The 27,138-nt window shown below is 32.6% G+C and overlaps 2 protein-coding genes across 16 annotated transcripts in view; one reads left to right on the top strand and one right to left on the bottom strand.

Moving 5' to 3' along the window:
- The window catches only part of PIP5K59B (Phosphatidylinositol 4-phosphate 5-kinase 59B), a 77,668-nt gene extending 71,021 nt beyond the window's left edge, over window positions 1-6,647 (top strand). For 5 of the 14 annotated variants that reach the window (XM_085942587.1, XM_085942583.1, XM_085942586.1 and 2 more), the window contains one exon: window positions 131-299. In XM_085942587.1, coding sequence (XP_085798713.1) covers window positions 131-169 — 39 coding nt within the window. In that variant the 3' untranslated portion in view covers window positions 170-299. Of the gene's footprint in view, window positions 1-130; window positions 1,844-6,126 lie in introns of those variants that run through there. The other 9 variants (XM_085942594.1, XM_085942592.1, XR_015070023.1 and 6 more) reach the window with 8 other exon arrangements.
- A 12,566-nt stretch (window positions 6,648-19,213) lies between these two features.
- The window catches only part of LOC147074747 (trypsin-1-like), a 76,506-nt gene continuing 68,581 nt past the window's right edge, over window positions 19,214-27,138 (bottom strand). For both annotated transcript variants that reach the window (XM_085942868.1, XM_085942869.1), the window contains exon 5: window positions 19,214-19,749. In XM_085942868.1, coding sequence (XP_085798994.1) covers window positions 19,520-19,749 — 230 coding nt within the window. In that variant the 3' untranslated portion in view covers window positions 19,214-19,519. The remainder of the gene's footprint in view (window positions 19,750-27,138) is intronic.

Here is a 27,138-nt window from a genome sequence, read left to right as displayed (position 1 = left end):
CAAAAGATGTCTATTTTTGTAGAAGTAGATGAATATTTTTATGGGTGAAAACAAGATGGTTCTATTAATGTGGACACATCTGGATAGAAAATCTCGCATACTTATTGTGTTGTTTTTACTCTTTCGATAGCAGCTGGTGATGGCAGAGAAACCTGAAATACCTGCGTGAAGCCTCCGCATAACAAGACACATGCTTCTTTAGAAAAATTCACCACATCATCACAAAAATCATCAATTTTCACCAAAATAAATATCATACACAATTTCAATATCACATGATTAGTGCACAGATGTTGTATCTCCACCAACACCCTATTTGGACGTAGAAAATTTTTACAGCATATTAGTATGATGCAGACAGGCGTTTTGTGTACATTAACTCAATTTCTGTAAAAACTGGACATACAATAACTGTACACTAAACCCATCAATACCGGACTCTTACGTTATATCGATGCCTTGGATAATGTTTGTGATCCCATGGTACAAAATAGCATTAGAAATCGAATCAATATGGCTGTTACAATTAACAAATAGCAGCGGCTCTCAAACTTTTGTCAACAGAGATTTTATACGTTTATAAAGTTTCGTTAGGAATGATTTTTTTTTGCTGTACATACAAATTTTAATAACACATGAAACATTGTTTGGGAAACACTGTTATAAAGTTGAATAAATTCTTAATTCTTTCAATAAGTTTTAACATTGCATCGGTCTTGTATTCCTTTAACACTGGACTCGGGAGGCTAAGGTGAGTGTAGTACAAAACACAACTCTTCTGATACAACGGGTCAAAAAAACAAAATTCTTTCATTGAGGCCTATTACGATAGCTAGACACAACCATAAATCGTAAGGTCTAACTGTCTAGGTAAAAATTTCATGGACCGCTCGAATTTAGAGTGATAATTATAGAAATGGATGTAGAGGTGTTGCTGTGATATGATGGGCGTGCCATACCTCATATTCCTATGACCGAACCGTCCCTGAAATGTTTACTTGGACTGCTACATCCAGCGATTTGGTGTTAAGTCTAGTCATTTTGATGGAAGTGTGGGCCTAAAACACAATGTTTTCATTATCCAATGTGTGTATATTCTTTTACTATAATAAAAATTAGTCGCCAAATAAATGGATGGCGAAAAAAATAATGTATTCTGTTCATTGAATATGTTGTGTTTTGAATTTAACTCATCCGTCTTTCTGATCCTGACATGTTAATTAAAGTTATCACTTAAGTAGTGTTTTAAATGTTATTAATTGAAAGCGTCTTTTGGAAGTTTTTTTTAAAATACCTACAAGAAGAATTGAAATTTGGGCAAATTCTGTTGAAATTAATTTATTGTTAATATCAAGCTGAGTTGACTAAATTACCATAATGCATTTTCGTGAATTTTTCCACATTTTTCCATTTTTTTATTTTACAAATTACGGTAATTCGTTGGGAAGTTGCATTTTTATTTTGTAAAATACATGCTGTGAAAATTGATAGTATATAATTATTGAATTCCTGTAATCAATAAAGATCCAAGTGCCAATATAAATAAGGCAAAAAGACCTAAAGATTTAATGTCATGTAGTAGGTATTTTTGTTATGATCTTAATTGTGGAATATATTTTCACCGTACTTAGGACCTAATGAATTATTATCACTGGTTGGCCCAGGCATAACTATAATATAAATATATCAAAACAGCAAGATATTTTGACGAAAGTGAGTTATTGTTAATTCAAATTGTTCTCCTGTCAAGTTAGAAGTTGTCTCTAACACCTTTTTTGCTAGCACTGACGATATATTATTATTATATCAGGGTCGCAATGTCAAAAGGGCATGAGACATTTTGGCAAAAATTAATTATTAATGAGGTTAGATTGTTGAATATGTCATTTCCATTGTCCAGAAAGATAATATTAATATTAGAAAAAAATATATTTTGAAAATATATTATAAATTATGAAACCAATGGAATTCTTAATTGCGCGGCTTTCGTACTCCAGTGCGTCTATAAAATTATCACATGCGCCCTTTTGGTTTAACATTGTCAATATTGTACTTAGACTCTTTTATAACAGGTTTTCAATCATTATTACTATACACATGAGGATAGGTCAGAATTATTGGCTGCTGCTGTGTTATACGAGGACTGTGGTTTATAGTCAGCTTGCAGATGGCTCTTAAGTCACCATTCGACTGCAAGCCGGCTGTGGCTGTCTATTTTTCCAACAGTGCTGCTGCTGTCAACATATTTAGAAAGATGCATCTAATAACCAGCATTAAAATCAACACAGATTCAATCTTATGTCAATTTTATTAAACACTCATACCATTATACAAACTCATTTTACATCACCCGATTTTTAATTTGTATATATATTATATATTACGTAGGGATAATAATAAAATTGTCTTCATTTCTTCACATTAGATAAATGTTAAATAGTTTTGCACATAGGGTAAGTGATTCAGTTATCGAACATGCTATAGATATTGTCCATTTAGCTTAATAGAATTATTTGTTTTTTTCTGCTGATACTGGAAGAAATAATTTACCACTTACCATGCATGAGTGACGGAATGTCCTCTTTTGAAGCCGTAGGTCGCCGGTTCGAATCCAACGTTTTTAAATAGCTTGAAATGATATTATATCATAATATAGTATATGAGCTTAGTGCCCGCAGTGGAGTAATGGTAGAACGTCTGCTCTGCTCGAATTCGGGCTAGCTTAAATTCAAAACATGTTATTTGTTCAATAATAATTCAAGAGTAAAGAACATGGGCCTGATAGATTGATAATCGATGTAGCTGCAAATTTGCGGTGAAACGATTTTTTTAAATGTTAAGATGAGACAAATAACCTTGTTACTGTGCAGTTTTTTCCCCGCATAATTTGAATATGGTTTTTCCACAGTATGTTATCAATCTTGATCTAAGCCAATAACATGAAAACGATTGGTTGATTCGTAAATTTAAATTCACCGATCAACTCATCATGTCACATTAAACAGAATAAGATAAAGAAATATTTTTTAAAATTTCCGCAGTTTGAAACGATAATAATTCCATCATTTCCTTTCCATTTCCTCAACGTTTCAAGGTCGTTTTAAAGGTATGTTTCACGTCTTTGAGCCCAAAACGTCAAGGATAGAATAAGAAACTCAGTAGCAATTCAAAAACCTAATACTAACAACCATGAAAGTTTCAAGCAATTTAAGCAAATTAGTTTTACAATTTATTTATAACAAACATAATACGGTTAAATAACTTAAGTATGTTCAGTAACCTCTGTCATTTACCACAATGCAATAGATAATCACTTGTAGAAGAAATTGGCACTGTATTGTGATGAATTGTTTTTAGATACTGGGTAACTTTGACCATTTGTCATAAATTTGGCGACACCAATAAAAATATTCAATTAAATAAACTAAAAAAATGTCACATTCTTTTTGAGAAAATGTATAAAAATAGTTTTTCCGGTCTAGCTATAAGTAATAATATATTATTGTTTGGTTATGAAAGATTTCATTGAATTTTAAAAACTAAGAACAATATCTGCAATTTGTATTCGTAGTTCAATGAAAACAAATAAGTATGACCGACAATTAGTGTGCACTATTTATATCGGACATTCGCAGCCTATCTCCACTCTTTGCCACTGCCTTACTCCGCATACACGAAGAATAAAAAAACTCTTTTCTATAGAGATTAGGGATGGAGCATGAAGATATCAATGTGGCAAAAACAGAGATTTGGGAATACTGTACTCATTTTCAAACTCTCAAATGAGGAAGTATTATATTTTCCAATATTTAACATTGTATCACCAACATTGGAATATATTTAATAGACGTGGTGTATAAAACATCATTATTATGTTCATAGCAACGGTATATAATTTTAATATTTTGGGTTGACTTGAAATATTAACATGTTTTCTTTATCTAGGGCTTTAGGATGTTTACAACTTATGAACGACTTCAGTGATGGTGCAGCAAATAACCCCCATTGCTACTCTGGCCACGTTTCCGGCGTCTAATATAGACAATTCGCGAACTGTTAGTACTACAAGGTTCTAAGTGTTTATTTTTGATAAAACAAACATAACAATGAAGTAGTATTATAAGCTGGCTTATTGTTACTTTTGTTTCTTTAAAAATAAACACATAGAACCTTGTAGTTCTGCACACGCAAATTCACGGCAGCTAAAAATATTGTGATTCCGTGGTCAAATGTTTGACAGGTGGCCAAAGTTACCCACGTTAATGTTATTAGACTATTATTATGTGATTTTTTGTATATGTTTCGTTTATTATTTATTTATTTTTGTTAAGAATGCAATAAAAGATGATACTCTTATGAAAATATTTTTTTTGTTTCATTTTTATTAACCCCGTGTGTTATTATTTTCGTTTAATATTAAATATTAATACTGTCGATTGAAGAATACATTTGCAACTATTGTAATATAGCTTTTTAATAAGTATGCTGAAGAAATTTTTGGCCTAATATATTACACAGTAAACTAGAAACCGACAACTATAACTTGAAGTGCGGCGGCTTGGAGAACTAATACCTCGCAATACACCGGTAATAGCTACGTGGTGATACTATCACCTAGGTCACGCTTCAAGTTATAGTGTTAGGTCTCTACCGATTATCTGTGATAATGATAGCGGGGGGCGGATGATCTGAACTATTAATTTTTATTTATTTTTAAAATATCATTACATATTTCTAATGCAGTCGTGTACTACATATAATTTATTAAGAAAATCTGTAATTTTTGTATGTTTTTGAGAATTGTTTAAAGATTTTTCTTGTGAGCCATTATATTGTTGTTTAAATAATTTTTGAAAGCTTGTTCAATTCACGCACATATAATCCGCACCAAAATAATCGAGAGTTTATTGTACACCGGTGATTTCCAACATTTTTTATTTGGCGACATTTTGGAGACATTTTTTTAAATCTTGCGGAACCCCTACTTTGTTGACACACATTGAGGTCCAAGATGGTAAATCACCAAAAGGCCCATGGAAAGTAGTAGGCAGTGATATACATACTTAAGCAGAGAGTAGTCAATATAAAATGCCACTCTTTAGTACCTTTTTTTCTCTCTTATATGTGTCTATGCTCAACTTTCCAAATAGGCACTCCATTGCTTAAATACAGGTAGCTTTAAACCTTACTTTTAGCCCATTAACAAAAAGGTTTTCAAGATGTACCTACCCATTGAGTGAGCTTTGCCGAATTCTCGCAGAACCTGGTTGGGAATCACTGCAGTGTACCAGTGGCGAAGGGTGAGGTAGGGTGTTAAGATCCGCCATAAATAGTGCACATTAAATTTTATTAGTCATACGTATTTGTCTTTATTCAACTAAGACTATAATTTACAGATAGTATAGGTTAGTTTTTAAAAATCAATTAAACCCTGCCTAAACCAAACCATAATAGTTTTGGTATATTTTGGGCGATACGACAAAATTGTGCACACTTTTTCATTCATACTAATTTGTTTTCGTTGGTTCGTTCGTTTACATATCACCTACACATATTGGTTCATTTTTAAAAATTCATTATGCCCTGCCTAAACCAAACTATAATAGATAAAAAATATTATTCTATCTTTAAAATATTCAAAGTTATGTATGATTTAATTGCATGATTTTAGATAATTTAGTATTAAGTATTTTTTGACTATTTAGTATGGCATGGTTTTCGCAGGGTTTAATTAAATTTGAAAAACTAACCAACACAAAGTTTAGTATGCACCATTTATGGTGGATCTTAACAGCCTACCTCCAGCCTTAGCCACTGCAGTTTACATATGAATTGAAATATTATTACAGCTTTAAATTATGAAATAATCACTTAGTAAAGAGTCTTCGCCACTGATAAAAGGTAATGCCGTCAAGAATAGTCAGGAGCCATTCCCTGACCGTCCTTCACTTCACGAAACCCCAATTTCACACGGTCCAAACAAAGAGTACTTTTTATGTCAAATACCTAGTCCCTTATTATTTCAGAATGATTTTTTAAGCAATAGATAATTAAATTTTAATTAAAAATAGCATCGCAACACTTACAAGAAGTTTAATAAATAAAATACAAATGCATTCTTTCCAGACCCACCTCTGATGCTCAACAGCGAAACAGAAGAAGGATTAGTACAATTTACAAGTGAGACTCGAACAATAGAAACCTGCAAGGATATTAACGGTAGAATATTTCCTATTTAGGGATATATATATATATACATACATGTAATTACATATACCTACAGTGAAACCCAGATTTTACTTTTCTGAAAGAACAGGAGCGTATTATGTGTTCTTTGACTTTTTCGAGAATGTCCTTTTTCTTTTGAACTAAATGTTTTTTTTTTGAACATGATATTTGAACAAAAAAACTTACAATCTATAAATAGAAACGCACACATCCGTCTGGAATTCATTTCAATAATTGCCATGCATTGAATTGATTGTGTTTTACTAAAGTGATTTTTTAATTTTAATCCGTGATTTTAAATGTGAAAGTCAGATAGATGTAAAGTGCGGGAAATAAAAATGTAAAACTACACGCAAATAGCAGGAAAACACGAGTTACGGTCACATAAAATCGGGGTTCCACCGTAATTGATGTTAATATATATATAATAATAATTATCTAATGAATTATACACAACTAGAGTTTTTGATGTTACCAACTCTATTTAGGTATATTAAAAAAATGTAAATTCAGTTATATTAGTTATGAAGCATTAGTGTATACATATTTATAAACTATCTACTGCCATTGACTGATTAATAAATTGGTTTTTCTTCTTTGACCATGTCGTATCCTAATAGGATCATATGGGCCTCCACAGAGTGGAGGTTTGTATTAACAGATTTTGTTTTTATAAGAAATGGATGTCAGCCTATTAGGTCCATACTCTGACTCATACACAAATTGAAAAACAATATAACGTACTTGTGAAACTTAGGATTCGAACCTGGGACCCACGACGCTATAGACCGATGCTTAAGCCGCACGGCCAACGTGGGTTACTATACTCTATCTCAATGATACTCAACCTTTTTTTTCTTTGGGCCAAATACATATATTTGTAAAGTAACGCGGGCCGCATCACTAATGGTGTGACGAAAAAAATCATGAAACCCCCCTTTTTTACAAAAAAAATTTGAAATTTAAAAAATTATAAACTATAAATTGTATCCAAGTGTTTATTTCAAAATTAAAAATCATGTTCCTGATATCTAATGTGTTTCGGGCCGCACATAAAAGCTTAAAGGGCCGCATGTGGCCCGCGGGCCGCAGGTTGAGTATCGCTGCTCTATCTGATTTAGGATGGTACGTAGCTAGAATATACATGCTGTCCCACTTTGATATTTCTCTTGCGCAGTAAGTAATAGTATAACAATAGAAATTAGCACAATATTACGTGATAAATAATATAATGTGATATAACATTTTACAGTCGTCAGTGGCATTTTAATTAATACGGTTTATATTTTTGGTTTGTAGTATTAATTTTATTGAGCTATGTTCTGATAATGACATGAATATATAAGAAAATAAGTTATTCAATGAAAAATTTACATTTAAACTGCATAATTGACTGATTTATGGATGTTAAATACATTAAAGTTACGTAGGTGTAATGTTACATATGTCAAAAGACAGAGACAGTATGTCTGATTTAGCTATGTGACTTCTTACAGACTATAAATAATTATATTGCTTCACTAGGTGACAATTACCCACTCTTTGTTCCTGCTGGAAATTGCAAACTAGTTTGAGACAGTATGACATACTTTTGTGTGCATGCACGACTCCAAAACAGTTTTCTTATCACTTATCAACATATCAATTTGTATTTGCAACATATTTTTCGATACCTATCTGTTTTAGGTTGTAAACTTTATTGTATAAAAAACATGTATTATTCAAAATATGTACAGGTAACCCCAGGTTCATTGCGATCCCATTATATCGCAATCGATTTTTAATTCTGCACATGTTTTGACATGTGCCACGTACTGGGAATCATAATGAGTAGAATCACGCATGTACGATCAGATTATTTGACAGTTGTCAATAAATTTTTCATAATAAGTTAAGTAGAACAAAATGAATGATATTTTTTCATTTTATTACAAAGTTACATTACTTACTTAATTTTATTATACAGTCGAACTTGGTTATTTCGAGAAAGATGGGACCAACTGAATTTGATCGTTATAAGTATTACTCGTTATATCAGAGAATAGGTATTTTTAAATGAGCGGTTACATAATACAAAAAGTCGCAATTCAAACAAAAAATACACAATTAGAATTTTTCCCCGAAACAAGCATGGCAATCATAAACTACAAAAGAAGTTGTTTATTGTAATGAATGCTGGTAGGTACTTACTGACTTCAGCTTGGATTTTTTACATGAAATTTCAACCATATGCGTGGATACTTTTTTAATGTTGTCGGCGAAAACACCAATTAGGTACTTAGACACTTAACTAGTATCATAAACGTAATCTGATCCCGGCGGCATTGATCTACGGTCGGATTTTATTGCTTAGGGTCAAAAATGTTTTTAAACGAGCGACTCATTAACAGTTTTAGGAAAGTTTTTGAAAATTTTTTTGCTCGGTATATCCGATAAGTAGCTCGTTATAAAAGTGAATAAATGTATGGAAAACGTCAACGAATGTTTTCTCATTACATCCGAGATCTCGCTATGTCCGTGATCGTAATAACCGAGTTCGACTGTATGTATGAAGTTTATTTTTTTATTAATTTGGTATAGCTTATTAGAAACGCGTTTTCATGTTTTAAATTATTTTGTTTTTTCAAATCCCACATTGATCGAAAATTTTCGCTGGTTACCTGTATATAATTTGGAATAACCTCAGAATCATACCTTAATAGATTCTCTACTGAGTTTTGTTGAAAAATATTTTGATAACAGACGGAAACTTCAAATTGTAAAATTGTCAAAACTCATTATCGTAACATTTCTAAGTTAATTAATTTCCTTCCCTGAAACAAAACGCAATATCCGCAGACTCGAATGTGTATGTTATTTTAACTTATAAATGAGTAATCTGTACCATATTCTTCTTTTATTTTGTGTCTACTACTGTCTGTTCTTCTTCTACAATTGTTGGCAATCGTCAAAGTGATCTTCGTCTTTCTATAATTTTACTCTTTAGGGTAATTTGCATTTAAGATACAATTTTACCATAAATACCAAACCTCACCAATCGAATTGAAGAAAGTTTACCATAATAAAACAAAATAATATAAAATAGATAACCTGTCATGTTTAATTATCATTTGCTCCCTCGTCAAATGCTCCCTGATAAAGCGAATAAAAAAGTCATTATTTTTTAAAGGTCCTATCATTATACAAGTGTGTACTTAGATTAAGTATCTGTTAAATACTAATAATTGTAGAATTGTATTATTTTAATTTTATGGGGGTGCTTGAATTTAAATTTTAAATATTACCCAATGGCTGTTGCATTTATAGTTTTGTTTTTAATATAACCTGATTAATTATACGTTCATAGATCAACTGACATAATACCGACCATGAACTGTCAATATCACTTAAATCTATAAAATTAAATATTGATACCCTTGTTCTATACGGAAACAACTCAAAAAAATCTTGTACCAAAACAATGGCATTTGAAACTGTGTCATGAATTTTTATTTCAATTTAAAAACCTTGGTCTTTGAGGAAAATGTGATATTTTAAAATGTAACCAAATAGAATTTTATTTAGATATAATGCTGAATGAAATTTTACAGTTGAATAAGGAATCAACCCAAACATTCTCATATATAGTATAAAACACCAAGAAATATTTCACTTGTTTCTTCAATTTATTAGTCAAAAATGCATGTTATTTTTAAACATGTATTTGATCCAATGCAAGGACCCAATGGCTAGTAGCTATTCTTCATCAAAATAGTTTGTTAATACAATCATCACTCTGTGTAGGTGGGAGCGAGCATGGTAATTTTCTTGAGATCTGAGAGAATGAAAAATTCATTAGCTCATAACTTGTTTCTGTATAGAATAGTAATAAATCATTTAGTGTGTTTTTTACAAACAGCAATAAACACCGGTATATTGCATATTGGAAGTCAATGAAAGCAATTGACAACTGTCGACTCACTCAAACAATATAAATTATATAACCATGTAAGTCAGGCACATGTTTTTTATAAAAAAAAATCAAGGGGTAAACAACTTATGTAATTTTGTTGTCAAATGACATGTGATTTGTGTGGTTGTATACACAAATCGCGAGTGGAGAACTACAAGGTTCTAAGTGTTTGTCCTTGGAGAAACAAAAGTAACAATGAGGCAGCTTAGAATACTACTTCATTGTTGGGTTTGTTTTTTCAAGGACGAACACTTAGAACCTTGTAGTATTCGGCTCGCGAAATGTGTAGAATCTTATTGTTTTATTGGATCAGTAGTAAAACAAAATAGGCCATAGATAATTTACATGAGGACGAAAAACTTTCTAATCTCTTATATTTTGGTGCTTAGGAGATTATAGGATTATAATTTTGCTTATTAGAATAGTGGTAGATTAAAATATATTGGCACATGATCTGTTTAAACAACAGCTATCAGATGCCGTTAAAAATACTGTTTTTTAAAAAAAATGTAAGCGGAAATTAGTATACTATTCTGATAAGTATCAGAAAACTAATTTATCCTAGTTTGTGAAAATGCCGCTTGATCTATAAAAACGTGACGCAGTCAAATTATTCAGACATTCAATTATTAAACTTTTTTATAAATTGAAATATGTCTGAAATATTATATCTTATGGCTTTCCTAATATCATAATAATATTACACTGTATAAGAGTTAAAACTCATTATGTACACTAGTTTATTAATGGACTTAATGAGTTTTACCTCTGATATGACAAAATGTAGAGATATTAATTTAAGGTGAGTGTGAATACTAGAAATAAGTTGCCCGCTTTCAATAATTGTTTGAAAGATAATAATAAGGCTAATGTTTGTTGCCATGACTTTCAAATTATTATTTATCTATGTTTCGAGCTTACGTATTATTAAAATTTTATAAAATTGTAAAAATGTTAAATATTTGAGGCGTTTATTTCCAAAAACCAACAAGTCAAAACCTAACAAAAACTATCTACAATGGTCCTTTCAAAACCTGTTAAAAGCATAATATGAAAAAAATATTTAAAATAACACTAAAAAGATACAAACAATAGAAAAAATTATATTTATTGTAATTAATTGTTGATCGTCTAATAATAAAAAATAAGTGTGTTGCGAGCACACAACATAAGTGACACTTTTTATTCAACATTGTTGTCATTAATGTATAGCAATATTGTGCACAGATTTCTTGTCATCACTGTAAACCGTCCCATCTTCACTTCCACTGGGATTCTTTGAATACTTACTCATATACTTACTAAGTGCCGAGCCACACCGGGCGACTCTGGTCGGCAGACCAGTCGCCGAGACCAGACCCATGCATGCAGTTATATGGAGCATGCCACACCTGGTCGCCCAGTAATCGCGCGATCAGTAAAATCTTGTTCGTGCGCTCGGTCTGGTCTCTCTGGTCGGGCGATCAGTAGCGATGTATGAAAACATATAGCTATGTATTGAGCGCTGCCACACTAGGCGACCAGTCGCCGGCAGCCACGCCACATTTTTTGCATAATTGACATACATTCATTATTATTATTATTATTGGCTGCCTCTCTGGTCGCCGGCAAGTCGCCTGAGTAAATCGCCCGAAGAGACCAGTTGCGCAACTGGTCTCGCGACCAGAGTCGCCCGGTGTGGCTCGACACTTACACTGTACACAATACTTAGTCAAAAGTCAAAATAAATAATATGTATTATGGTATATCTTTGACGCTTTGAATGCACGATGTACCTTAAGTGTCAATCGGCAATTTTTGATGAAATCTAACCAATCCACCACATTTTTGAGTAGTAATTACGTTTACTAAGTATTTTCAAACAATTTTCACAAGGTCTCAATGGCGCTTTAGGCACGCCTGGTTGTTAATCAAAAGGTCGGTGATATGAGGCCGACCGTTGCCTAACTTGGGCGTTTTTTGAATTTTTTTTTTCAGTAGGTATACATCGGCCGGATTCAGCAAGTAAAAAATCATTTACAATTGAATTACATAAACATTGTTTGTCACAAATATAATAATTGTGGACATATTGGTATTAGAAAATATACGCCTCATATCCACTGTTACATAATAAGTAGGCGTATATTCTTGCGTGCAGTTTATACAGAGAATTTTTAGCTTTTTTAATGAAGATTAGAAATTTCTATATTTAGGATGATTAAAAAAAAAATCATTTTTAGTAATAATATCACTTGCAACTTTCAAGTTTATATTCGCATTTAATTTTTTTTTATTATTCTGGTCATTAGCTTAAAATGTGCAATATTTTTTATAATTACGATTATTATTATTATTCACTAGTTGCACCAAATAATGTCATTGGAGTATGACAGTCCTAAATAGTTTTATTTAAAATATAAATAAACAACTTGTGATTTTTTATAGTACATAAAATATAAAGGTTATTTACCGCTGGACCACTTTCATCCAGTGAGATAATATTAATAATAAGCTTCGCCAAGATTGTCGATATGGACATCTATGTTTGAAAAATTTAAGTTAATTTTTGTCATCCCAGATGCGAACCATTTTTTTGTAATAAATGTTTTTTAAATTTTTTAATTAAATATTTTTTCTATCTCTTCTGAGACTAATCAGAAGTTAAATAAATTTATTTCAATTAGTCTTATTGAATGCTTGTGTTTTTATATGTTTTTTTCACCTTTTTTATCTACTAAATAGTTTTTTTTCTGCACTACAGATTAAAAAAAATGTATGTCTATTTTCACTGGTTTCTTTCAGTGATGATAGATTAAAAAAATGATTTGTTTTCTTGATATTATAACTAACTGATCAAATCGTAATTTCTCCGATGTAATATTTTTTTTTGAGAGTTGATATTAAACTGTATAATATTATTGTAAACATGTTTGTACTTAATAAAAGATTTTTTTCTAACTTGATTATTTTATTTATGTTATTTTCACTGTGTTTTCGTGAAAATAGGTGTTTTAACGGTCTGTCTCACCAGGGGTAGTCAACCTGATCCCTACCGCCCATTAGTGGGCGTTCGAAATTTCATGGTTGGCGGATGACCAAAGAAAGAAACCACCTGAATATTTCCGAAAGAGGACACCTTCGTTTGATCCTCACAAAAATTGAGCCAGATATCCAGTATTTAGTTTCGCAGCATCAGGCTCAGGGATCTCATTAATAATTTGATTAATTAAATATAATTTCATTAGACTTCATACTTCTATGTATGCAAAGTATAAATAAAAAGATAGATTTAACTACAGTAAGTTGTTTTATAAAGATTTATTCTGCCAAACTTAGCGAAAGTCTGACATAAAGTATTTGGTTAATGATTATTATTATGCTTTAACTTGCTGTAACTCTGCTTTATAAATTTTGTAAAGTAAAGTTACTTCCTTACTTTATAAATCACTATTACTGTGGAACCGGTGAACGTTTAGAAAATTTTACTACTAACAGAGATACAAAAGTGGGCGGTAGGTATAAAAAGGTTAACTACCCATGGTCTGCACTGTGCAGTTTGGAACGGAATTTATCCACAATGTCTTCTCGTTATTTCCTGCTTCCACAGATTGCGATTACACAAGCAGTAAATTTGGAGAATTATTGTTGGGCGGAATTTAATGCTATTAACGACTTCGTAGTGTATCAAATATGAAGCCGGTCACTTCAATTGATAAAAGTTTTGTAGTTTTTCTTTTAAACTATTTTTTACAACCTGGGAGTCACCTAAGAATTAATCAGGTAAGGGAAAATCTGAAATATTCAGAAATATGCGGATAAATTCTACTGTTTTTCTAGGTCTTTTGTCAATCAAACAAAGCCTGTTTAGACAGGTGGGAAGGGAGGGTAAAGGCTAAAGAATCTGGACTAAACATGTAAGGTGTCTTATATGTTATTTCTGTTATGAAATTTGAATATTTTGTGATAAAGTGCATGAAGCATGGTTAAATTCGTAAACACCACAAATATTGCTTGGTTACCATTCCAATTTTATTACAAACACAATGGTGGCCATTTTTTATTTTCATTGTTTAGTTAGGTACTCAAGTGCAGTTATAAATGGCTTAACTCAAATTTTTTAAATGATTTTTCAACTAAATAATAGTGTTGTGTATTTGGCTGCTTATCTCCACATTGCGGCGGATTGTCTTTTAGCTAACTTAATCAGTGTACCAGTGGTCCTTTTTTGCTACAATTTTATACATTTAGGCTCCATCGCTATAGCAGAGGGGTTTTTTAACATCTTGGTGAAGAGGGATATAATAAAAAATAATTTTCTCGTACATTAAAATAATAATTATGTTCTGTTTTCAATTTGATTTATTTGAAAATAATCGATACAAAAAAAAAAAAACAAGAGTATAAGATTATCAAAATATATTTACATAGGAGACCTTCTCGTGTATACAAAATCGTTTACAATAAAATTATAATATAATTTTTTTAAAAGGATATTTTCATTTTTTTTTCATTCATAATAATCATTAATCAAAGTCTATAAATAAAATCAACAAAATATTTACAGTATCATAATTTAACATTAAATCAATATATTATTATAAAGAAACAATAAAATACATTTATTATTAAGTATAGTTTTTCAATCCAAAAAACAAACCTATTGACTGATTATTTTGTAATCACAATATTTTATTATGAAATACAAAAATAATTTTCGTTAATTTCCAATCCACAAAACAGTCAAATATTATATTTTGAATATATTTGTTGGCTAAATGAATATTGTACTGGGACATTTAAACAGTTATTTACTTATACATAAAATGAGATGTTCATTGAGTGGGTATTATGTGTTACGAATAGAATCAAGGGTGTTTGTTTTTAAACATAGTCCCATTTATAATCATAAAAATTGAAATTCTATGAGAACAGTTTGTACAGTAAGTTAACTCTCAATTTTTCCACGTTAAAGAGTGAAAATATATACTTACCCCAAATAATGACGTTCTCGGTTAATTCAAAACATCATTGGAAATATTGCAGACTGCATAATGATCAACATACACTTACCTAATGCCATTGCATTAAATATTTAAAGATTATAATATTGTCAAAATGAAATTTATCATTCGTAAAATATAATAATAAATATGGATCAGTGCAATTATTAGTAGGGTGCCTACCATTAACATATGATTTAATTGAAATGCATTTTTTCTAACATATACTACAAATTTAATTGTATGAAGTTTAGAAATGATGATTAGGATAAAAAATTTCTCCCTTTTTTGTCATCACGGTTAATTTGCTGCCCGGTAAATCAAGAGTCAACTGTATGCAGTACCTACATATTGCATGCTCTACCTGTATGCAGTAGCTACATGCAGATTTAACATTATATAAAATAAAAAAATATGGAAACTAAAAATAATATAATCCTTAGAATGGTAACAGAATATTATAATAAACCTTTAACACACTATTTATTAAATTACTTTCATACATTTGTTTTTGTGAACAGGTTTTTATAATTTATTTAAACTTAAATAGGTATTTTTATAACAATACGTATATTGTTCTTTGTCGATTGAACATAGTCAAAAAAATGTAAAATTTTTTGTACAGACCTACAAACTTATCTGAAGAATTGATGGGGGAGCCACAGTCGAAAACTACCCAATCAAGACTCGCAACTGGACAGAATCTGGCATTTGAATAACGTTTTCAATATAGCGTCCATATGGTAGTTCGTAGTTCCAATTTTTACCGTTATTTAGATAAGTTTGTAGGACTGTAACTACATTTTTTTTCACTTTTACGAATAGAAAATTATATTTCGACTTCATTTTATGAATTTATTATTACGACTTATTAAAATAGTTTTCTGTGGGAATTAATTTTTCTCAATTTGAACATTCGCTCACATTATTTTCAATGGCTCTTAAATTTATTAAAAAAAATAATAATAAATGAAATTGTAATTATATATTTACAAGGGTGTCAACATTTTTCATTATGTTATCTAATATATTTTATAGTACTGTATTTCTTGCCTATATGACTTATTTACAAACACTTTAGAGCAAGTAAATAATATTGTTCTCGGGTCAATAATAATTACAACATTTCATAAATCATCATTTCGTACAGAATTATTTAAATTAATCAATATTTACAAAACTATAATATTATGTGAACTGTCCACAAAAATAATATTTATATTATAAAAATAGTAAACATCTACAAATCCCATCAAAAACCAAAAGTGAGCAACATGATTTTGTATTAATATGTTTTACTACTTAAAAAATATATAAAATATTAAAAATCGCAAGAATTCTATAATCATTATATCTACACTTACAAATAATGATAATTGACTTAAATATATTATTTAAATTATATCAACAATCACTTTGTTGTTAAATTTATTAAAGTCTGTTTTTTTATATAATTAGGCACTGGTTTTTATGATAACACTTAGTTTTCTATATGTATAATATATTATATACCCATCTGTATTTAATGATAATTTCTAATTGGCTTCTGCATAAGAAATGTTACGCAGGTGTTTTTTAGTATACAGTGAGCTCTTGACATACGACAACGCAAGCAAACCACCGTCCAGAAGGGCACACAAAGGGTGACTTACTGTACATTGCTTAAAAAATTAGATAACGCAATCGATTGCATCATATTATTGGTGACAACAACTGAAAAAAAATGGATTTTTTAACAATTTTTTTGTTAATCGTAAGTGCAAATGGTCGTAAGTCGAGAACTCACTGTATCTATATTTTTCATTTATGTTTATATTGTATTTTATATAAAGGAGAAAAATGTGGGTCGAAATTTCTCCCAGATAGATAATTATTACAGAATTTGAAGAATATTTAGGTATATATTCTGGGATAAGTTATAGGAATTGTAATATTTCTTTAAAATGATACAGGCAAGGTGTAGCGTGTTATGACTAATCTTTAAAGCCAAAATTATGATATCTCGTTCTAGGAATAGATAGACATTAATTACAAAAGAGTTATGAACAATGGGCATGAAATCCTGCTTCATTATGAGGAATTATTGAAGCGAGGTCTAAGTATCACCTAACGTCACCGTGGTATGATTCAAAATCTTAAGTACATCGTTACCTTGTTTGCGTTTGCTAATAATAAATTATTGTATTTTGATCGCTGAAAATTGACTACACAGCTTTATTGATCCTCGTAAATTATCTAGCTGTAATGACAGTTGTAAGAAATTAACGGCGGCATCCTTAATTTCCACTTCAGGATTATCAGTTTCAGATTCAGGTACCAATTGGATCATCTTGACACTTGTTATAATTGGTTTATAACATATTATGTTTGTGTTGCCTATGTTAAAAATTATATAATTACAACTCCATACATATACTAAACAACTTTTCTAATTTCTTATTTCAAATGTCACCGCGAACAAAAGTTATAGATTGTATTAAAAAAAAGTCGTATTTTGTTGTTGTTGAAGTTGTCTGTCTGAATAATAATAAATAACGTTTGGGGGCAGTTCTGAAGGCCAATGTCAACATCATCGTTGGGTCAGCGGGTCTGGTAAGAATAAGGACTTCTCTAGACTGTCCAAAAAGATTCAAAGTGACATTTTTATGATGCAGCTTATCGGGCAATACCGTGATATTCTTTTAATTTGAACATACGCAAAGCAGGATTTCAAGCTTGTTGGTTATAACATAAATATTTAGAAGTTACTTAGGTACATATTTTATTAACCCACCGTGTTGAGATAAATATTAAATATTTCACGTAAACTAAAAAAAATTGACACGAATCTTAGTGGTTTTTTAAATATATATTAAGTTATCATCAGATCACTTTAAAACCTTTTCACACGGTATGTTTTTTGACCTCAGTATCTTCTTGGCTTAACCCGAATATCCCAGAGAAAAAACATCAGATGAACTGCGTTATGTATATATTGTAGATTAACACATTCACTGCTGATCAGTTAATTACCACAACTCGGTTACTGCTAAAGACACGCCTGGCGTGTAGCAATTAGCATGATAATTAAATGTGGTAATTAACTGGTCAGCAGTGAAAGTATAAGTATCTAATGGCCACACGCCAGGTGTGTCTTTAGCAGTGAACGAGTTTTATTAATAGACATTAATTTGAAACATGGATTGTTAAAGTGGAGGTATATATAATATAAATGCAATCGCGTGGTCGTGACGGGTATTAATGTGTCGTGTTAAGCATCCCACCAGTCAATAGGTGGGAGTCCTCAGGTCTGAAACCCACCCACAGGAACGAAAAGAATCACTAATTATTTAGATGGTTATATTATTATTAATGGAATAATATTACTTAGGTACCGCGGTGATATTATTAAATTATTTTAATATTGCCATGCGACATGCCTAAAAGAACGGATAGCATGGTGCGGATGACACAAACGGACACTAATGATCCAAATACTTAGGATCATTAGACCACACGTACACGATAACCACTTGTAGGTGCAACAATTTGAGTTGAACATCGTACCAGTGTTTACAGCTGCGGTTTGGATGTTCATTGCTAGAAACACTGCACAGGAATAGGGAATGCTCGCAGGATGGTGCGTGGATCTGTCGTGAAAGGCATTCTAAGGTAATATGAAGGTTACAAGTGGTCCTCAGCTGGAATGACTTTTTGAACTCCGTAACGAGCTACATTCGGTTCACGCACTCAATGAAGCGAGTGCAGACATCCCTTACAAATAGTATAGGAAGTGCAGTTGTGTCTGCATTCATTGCAGGTCGTGTTTCAATATCTTTTTTCTCAAATATTTTTTATTATCAGTGCAAATTTGAATAAAATTAATGACACTTAAATTACACATTTGGCAGTCCGCCATTTTGTTTGTTTACAAACAATTTAATGCCAATACACGTGTACTTAATAATATTTTTGATTTTCTATCGATTCGACTAAACTAAAACGTTTTTGAATCGTCATCAAGTGTTTTAATGTAAAAAGTTTAGTAGACACTGAAAAATATTTTTTTTTTCGAATAGTGAAAGGCTTGGAGGTTGTTAAAAATGTGATAAACACAATACGACAAGATCTCATGAATTTCTGTGATAATATTATATTATCTATTTTTAAATCTATATAATATGGAACCTATACCTCAGTTTACTGGGATATCTCCCGGTCTCCCATAGTAGGTACATATTATTACTTTTGTAGCCAAGAACAAATTATTAATTTTGTATGCACAATTGGGATAATTCGGGTTAGCCTAAGTGAAAAACATAATTGACAGGTATTTCTCTTCCATAAGATTATTCCTTCTAACCAATAATATTTATATTCACTGCGCTATTATATGTGCAATCCAGTCTACCGTATAAGCGACTCTATGGTATATACCGGGCTGTTGTCTATTGGCACATGAGTACCCGGCCGAGACTACTCCAGCCAGGTACCATCTTCCGGAGCGCTCCAGCATCAGGGGGCCTCCGCTGTCGCCCTGACAGGAGTCTTTGCCGCCGCTTCGGTAACCAGCGCACACCATCTCGGGGTAGATTACCACGTTGATGCCTGGAATGAGATGAAATGTGATTAATATACTTAATATATTTTTTTTTTTTTAGAAAAGAGTATTATGGCATTACAGCGATTGGCCAATGCGCCATAATATAGGTATACAAATTATAAAAATGACTTAATTACAAATAACAACCAATATAACAAGAAAGTATGTGCTTTTGTAGATATTAAAGTAAAATGATAACTACAATTATAAATTTAACCTATTTAACACGTCCACAAACATGATTATAGTTAATAAAAAAAATCTGTGTGTGTACTTATTTACGCGCATTAGAAGTTATACTTCTTTGGCGTAACAAAACCAAAACAAAAACAAATCTTGTGATAAACTAGTTTCTTTGAGTAGCTCTTATATATCTTGTTAAATTACACACTCAATAAAAAGGACCGCTTATTGGAACGCCGTTGGTTTATTTCTATACACTTTAACTTATATTACTAAATTATATAATGGTTTCTCGTTGTTTTTATTTTTATAGTACCTAGGTACCAACTGTCACTCTGACGTTTAATCGATTGTTTATTTTGCATATTATTTTGGTGTTTAAAGTTGAACGTTTTAAACTAGGGTGGTCGGCGGACTCATGGCCCCCACATCTTAAAGTGAGCCCCCAGGCAAGGCTGTTTGGCAGCCCCCCTACCTATCGCTAAGGTTAAGGGGAGTGTGATGCACTACAGTAGTGTCCCCAAATGGTATTCCGCGGAACCCCACAGTTCCATGAGATAGTAAAATAAAGGGTTTTTTTGTATTTTTAAATAAATTTACTTGAATTATTCAGTAGTCGGCACTCGCCATTATATCAGGAATATCCGACCATGTCCAATCCTAATAAGATCATATGGGCATCCACAGAGTGGAGGTTTGTATTAACAGATTTTGTTTTTACGAGAAATGGATGTCAGCTACTTGCTCAACCTATTAGGTCCATACACTGACTCGTACACAAATTGAAAAACAATATGACGCGTACTTGTCAGACACAGGATTCGAACCTGGGACCCACTACGCTATAGGCCGATGCTTAATCCGCGCGGCCATCGTGGATATCAGGAAACATACTACACAATAATTATAACATGAAATTCACATCAAATTGCATCGCATAGTAACATTTAAAAAAAAAATATTATGCAAGTAAAATACCGCCTTTTTATTATTAGCAAATGTGTGTTGTGTGTTTATCTCACTTAACTGCTCAACCTGCAACGCCAGGCCCCCAGGCTAGAGTCCTGTCAGCCCTGTGGGGGCCATGGCCAGACTAGATACATGAAGGAGACATGTGCACGATAAAGGATGATGGGAGAGATTATAAGGCCCTGGTTATTAAGCCGTCGATCACAATGACAGCTGGTGAATTAATATTAGTTATACTTAGATAAATAAAATACACTATTAGCATGCTCCATAGCATATTGATATTATGTAACTAGCCATGATGGCCGACATAATAAATTATATAACAATTAATTCTAAATGGTACTTAAATATATTTTGTTATATCTATAACAAAAATTGTCTATTGTTTCGAAAACAAATTCGCTCATAAATGCGAGGTACATATTTTGCAAGTCACTTTTACTGTTTGCAAATAAAAATCACGAAGCGAAACGTCAAAAATAATAATTCTAAAGCAGTAACCTGTTAATTGCCATCGACGAGGGTCTATTGGGAGTGGTTCTCAAACAGTGAGTCGAGTAAGGATTCTAGGATGTTGCAGAAAATGTCGTCGATTTTACATTAGTAATTAATTAAAATATAGAACAATATATATATTACGGTTAAATTGTACGTAAAACATTTCACCGTGGCACATTTCGCCGTGAGCTTTCTTATCGGAAAGAGATGACCGTATACCGGTAGCGAAGGGTGGAGGTAGGCTGTTAAGATCTGACATAAATAGTGCACATTACACTTTGTTAGTCATACGTATTTGTTTTTATTGAACTAAAACTACAATTTACAGATGGTGTTGGTTAGTTTTTAAAATTCAATTACACCCTGCCTAAAAAATTAATTGTGCACACTTTTTCATTCATAATTATTTTTGTTTTCGTTGGATTAAGAATACATATTACCTACACATATTGTTGGTTCATTTTTTTTTTAATTCATTGAGCCCTGCCTAAACTAAACTATAATAGATAAAAAAATATTATTCTATTTATAAAATATCCGAAGTTATGTATGATTTAATTGCATAATATTAAATATTTTATAGAAAGACAAGTATTTTTTTTACTATTATCTGGTTGGTTTTCCCAAGGTTTAATCGAATTTAAAAACTAACCAACACCATCTTTAAATTGTAGTCTTATTTCAACGCTATTGCGTGCACTATTTATGGCGGATCTTAACAGCCTACCTCCAGCCTTCGCCACTGCCGTATTAACTATACAGTCTCCAATTTTATTAGATTCAATATGAACATTAATTCAATTTTCATAGCTGATTTTGGCAAAATTCATGAATTCAAGAATGAAAACCTAACATAACCTAACAAATAATCTTCTGGCTTCCTGTAAAGTGTAAACCGACAAGAACCGTGTTTTATTTAGACATGAATTTTATGTCAGTACTATACGAACCAAAGAGGTTGGACGGTCTTTAATATACGGCCATATATTTCCTATACAACATTTCAAGGTGAAGTGTGATACGGCGAACTTTATACGTACAAGTTTCCGGACACGATATATTAAAGGATTTTCACCGTTTGAATGAGAGGTTTCTTAACAGATTTTTAAAACGTATTCTCAACCTATCGAGTTCATGCTCTGGATTCAAGCACACAATGATAAACAATATCTGAAATTTCCAGACGCGGGATTCAAACCGGAGGCTTCTGAAGCGAACATTGCTACTCGTCCATCACGCATAAGGAAATTAACCAACTGGCACCCTGCTCGTGCGAGTGGACGAAACCGGTACTGACCGTTATACAATTTTTTTTCAATTCCGACCATGTCCGATCCTAATAGGATCATATGGGCCTCCGCAAACTAGAGGATTGTATTAACAGATTTTGTTTTTTACGAGAAATGGATGTCAGCCACTTGCTCAACCTATTAGGTCCATACCCTGACTCACACACAAATTGAAAAACAATATGTGTTCTTGTCAGACCCAGGATTCGAACCTGAGACCCACGGCGTGATAGTCCAGCGCTTAAGCCACGCGGCCACCGTGGGTGTTATACAATTACGTGGAATAATCAGTATTATGTTTTATTTTAATAACTATTTATAATGTATTACCGCCATGCATTAACAGTTAATACTATTAAAGCACACAAGTGATGTTCGTATTGTTACGTTATTTACCCACTTAAGACTCGAAAGCTATGAAAGCAGGTGGTTTTGGGTTTAATGATTTTTTTTGTAGCTGAAATAATAATAATTGATTAGGTTACGTCACAATTTCGCAATTGCGTTCAACGCATGCCATCTGCGTAGGTGTATAACGCAGCTGTATTCAAAGTTTATCGAAATATTATGTAACCCTTTTCGCCCATGTAAAATACGACTACGTTCAACGCAGTATCGAAACTGAGGCATTTTACATAGCACCGATGACACACAGAAGCTATATATTATTATTATCAATAATTATCAACCTTGGATGGTAAGGATGGATTGATTCGTAAGCTGGAAAATTGCGTGCGTTGACAAGTGGGATGACTCTGGGCAAGCCGTATCTCAAGGACAATGGACCAATAACGTATTTAATATACCTACCATAACGTGAAAGGGTTGTCAGTAAACCTGCAGTGATTTGGAAATATTATATAGCATGGCCCCCAGGCTATGATCTTTGACTGGCCCCCTACCTATCGCTAAGCTTAAAGGCAGTGTATTATTCTGGAGTAGCATTTCCAAATGGTGATTGAGGTAACATTAAGGGTATTCAGTGTATTTTTAACGATTTTTTGTATTTTTAATACACCCACTTGAATTATGGAGTTGTCAATTTTTTGCAAAGTTTTGATTATTGTCACACACAATAATCAAAAATTTCATCGCATAACCACATATTTTAAAATGTTGTAGTCAAATAGCGATGCAGACGACTTTTCTTGGTATTAAAGGAAGTTTGTGATATGTGTTTATCTCACTTATCTGGGGGCCATGTTGTATAGATATCAACGTAGTATCCAGAAAGAGCAAAGATGTCATCAAGGCAACCAAAACTAGTACTGATTTGTAATGCAGATGATTTTGAAAATGTCTGTAAAACAGACGAAACTTGGTAAGAATGAAACAATATTATGGAACTACGAAGATTTGAACGTGACATCTAGTTAGTGAGGCTACGTTTTAACACCGGCAATTTTATTTGACGAAGATGACGCATTAGATTCGACAGAAGATTTAAAAAGGTATCTCGAAACAGTTCAAACCAGTAAAAAAATCTTTAAAAGATGTGCATTTCTCACAAATCAAGTAGGTATTAAATATTACACAAGACATGTCAAAATGCCCATAATATAACCCCTCAAGCAGATACGTACGTATACACAAAAAATAACTACTAATATTATTCTTTACCATCACTGTCATCTTCAATAATAATAATATTAATTAGTTACATAATGTGATTCTAGGAAAGAGATGAATTAATATTTTACTAAGTGCATTGTTAGTTAAAATTTATGGTTATTATTAATTAACTTTTATCGTATGGGGGTAAAAATCAGACAGTGCCTAGGGCCTCCTAGTTCCTAAACCCGCCGCTGGGTTAGAATCGATTGATAAACATTATACTATACAATATGATTATACACTGTTACCACATATTTATAATTGTTTTATCTATTTTGTAAGGCACCCAGACCTTTTGAACGCCCCTAGGGAGCGCCAAAATGCCGCCTCATTTTTTTATACTTACATTATTTTTATCATTCTTTCATGAGTCCAATATCTAAGAAATGTGTTGTGTGGATACATTACTAACAGCATATCGGACTAATTATTCGCAAATCAGCACTTTTCGTTTCTGGTCACCAAGGACGTCGAAGGGTAACGGAAGTAAGCTAGACATCGCAAACCCGATAAAACCAGTGAGCTGAAGTTTTAATGGAAAGATATTTTCGTTATTACCAAGCTTAGGTAAATATTTCTATATATTTCAAATGATTTTCTTCGATTTGCCGCCCTTCAAGTAACTGCCGCCCCCAAGCGACGCTCAATCTGCCTACCTCCACGGGACGTCACTGCACCCGGACCTTTTGAAGCATACAAATTCATTGACATAGGGGCAGCTGTTTGTCTTATTTTTTTTCTACCAATTTGGGCGCCCTGGGCTATAGCCTCTTTATCCCTATAATAAATCTGGCCCTGATCGGAGACGTCCATTATTGATTGTTTTCATACACGATGGCGGCCGTTCGACGTAGCATAACCGAAAAGTATCAGAGCCTGTGGTCTATGCAATTCGACCGTGACTCTCCTTGGCAAATATATTCGCTATTGTTTCGAAAAAGTGTCACAGAAATGCGTCGCCCAACTTTCGATCCAATTAAAACGCAGAACAACAGCCACGTGTGTGAACAAATCTTTTGTGTGTGTTTTTTTCTTCTTTAACACAATTTCAGGTGAATTGTTTTCTTTTTCCTTTGTTGGTGATGTGACGTGTTAACGTGATGGCATGACACGACTCTTAACCTGCTCATTTCACAGTGTTTTTGTAGCTCATCTAATTTATTTTTGAGAGAAATAACCAAAGCATGAAAAATATAAGTAGACTGTGTCTGTAATATAAACACATTGAAGATGAATCTGGTGACAACAATCAGTAAATGATATCATTCTTAAGATAAGAAACATTTTATAATCTTATTAGATAATTAAATATTAATTATAAAAAATAGAAAACGACAATTTGCAGTTGCCATGCGATCTTCACTCCATTATCTCCCTACATTATATATTTAGTATCTTCGTGGCTTAAGACTATACTTCAGTTGAGGCATGGTCTAAAAAGATTGTGACTAGGCGATGCGCGGATTGTGCAAATGACGCGTGCCGAACGAAATATAATTTGTCATAAAAATCCAACATGCGTCAATTTAATGCTATGTTTATTGATATATTACTAATAATAATAGTATATTAATTAACATGTTTTCTTTTTTAAGTACATACGTAAAGTTTTTTAGTCATCTTTACACGATTTATAAATATTTTCATCCGACGCCATGACAAAACAAATCGACGTGCGGACACCTCTACTGTCGGTCTCCGATTGGCGACTAGTGAGAAATTTCGTCGCACCTACTGTTGAAAATTATTTGCTGTTTCACTGAAGTACGCTCTTAAGACGCGTTCCAGTTTGTTCAAGATTTATCCTTAGGTGAAACCCATAGTTATGGACACCGCTAGGCACTTTGAAATTAACGCCGCCCTAATCGAGTGTTCCTGGGTCTGGCTAGTACACATATTGTTTTTCAATTTGTGTATGAGTCAGAGTATGGACCTAATAGGTTGAGCAAATGGCTGACATCCATTTCTGTAAAAACAAAATCTGTTAATACAAACCACCACTCTGTGGAGGCCTATATGATCTTATTAGGATCGGACATGGTCGGATCTAATCGAGTGTATCATGTGACCCTTCTTTTGGGTGTAAAGCACCAGTATTTTGAATGGGAATGTCTCAAGAGCAGTGAGGTCACCCTCGAGTGTGCTTTGACTGAATGTACAATGCCCATGGAAGAGAGAAGCACGTAGTGGCCAAAAACACCAATTCATTCAAGTCATGCGGCACCTTCAAGAATTCCCATCACAAAATCAGATTGGAAACAAAAGTAGGCATAGCTGATCATGGCCTCCATAAGGGGGGGGGGGGTTGATAGGGCTTTAGCCTGAGGGGGGGGGGCGGTTTAGGGTAGGCTAAGACTAGTTGAGTTTTATTTTATAATTGTTTTTAATGTGTTGCTTGATGAGGTAATGAAAATGGATATTAAATTTATTCAATATTGCGAAAGGTCGCATGTTACTTCGCGTGTTAAGAGGGTCGCGACCAGTGCTTCGTATTATGATTTCGAGTATCAACGACTCAATAATTCAAGTGGATTTGATTAGAATTACAAACAATTGGTAAAATACACGGAATAGATACCCTTAATTTTATCTCGTGAAACTCTGGATTTCCGTGGAATACCATCTGGGGATAAAACAATTGTAGAACATCACCCTGCTTAGCGATATGTAGGGGGGCCTGCCAAACATCCTGGCCTGGGGGCCCGCTTCAGGATGTGAGAGTAATGTAGCTGACAGTCTGCCTATTTAGGCATCCGTAGTACGTGGACGACTCAGGACCAAAGATGCGACAAGAGGCTGGTTTTTGGCAAAGTCGTGACCACTGCACACCCAGTATCA

This window comes from Rhyacophila brunnea, unplaced genomic scaffold, assembly GCF_057557595.1.
Source record: "Rhyacophila brunnea isolate RB1 unplaced genomic scaffold, BYU_Rbru_1.0 scaffold_15, whole genome shotgun sequence".
Lineage (NCBI taxonomy): Eukaryota > Metazoa > Arthropoda > Insecta > Trichoptera > Rhyacophilidae > Rhyacophila > Rhyacophila brunnea.
Note: the sequence above shows the minus strand (reverse complement) of the source record. Positions and strands in the feature narration are given on the sequence as shown.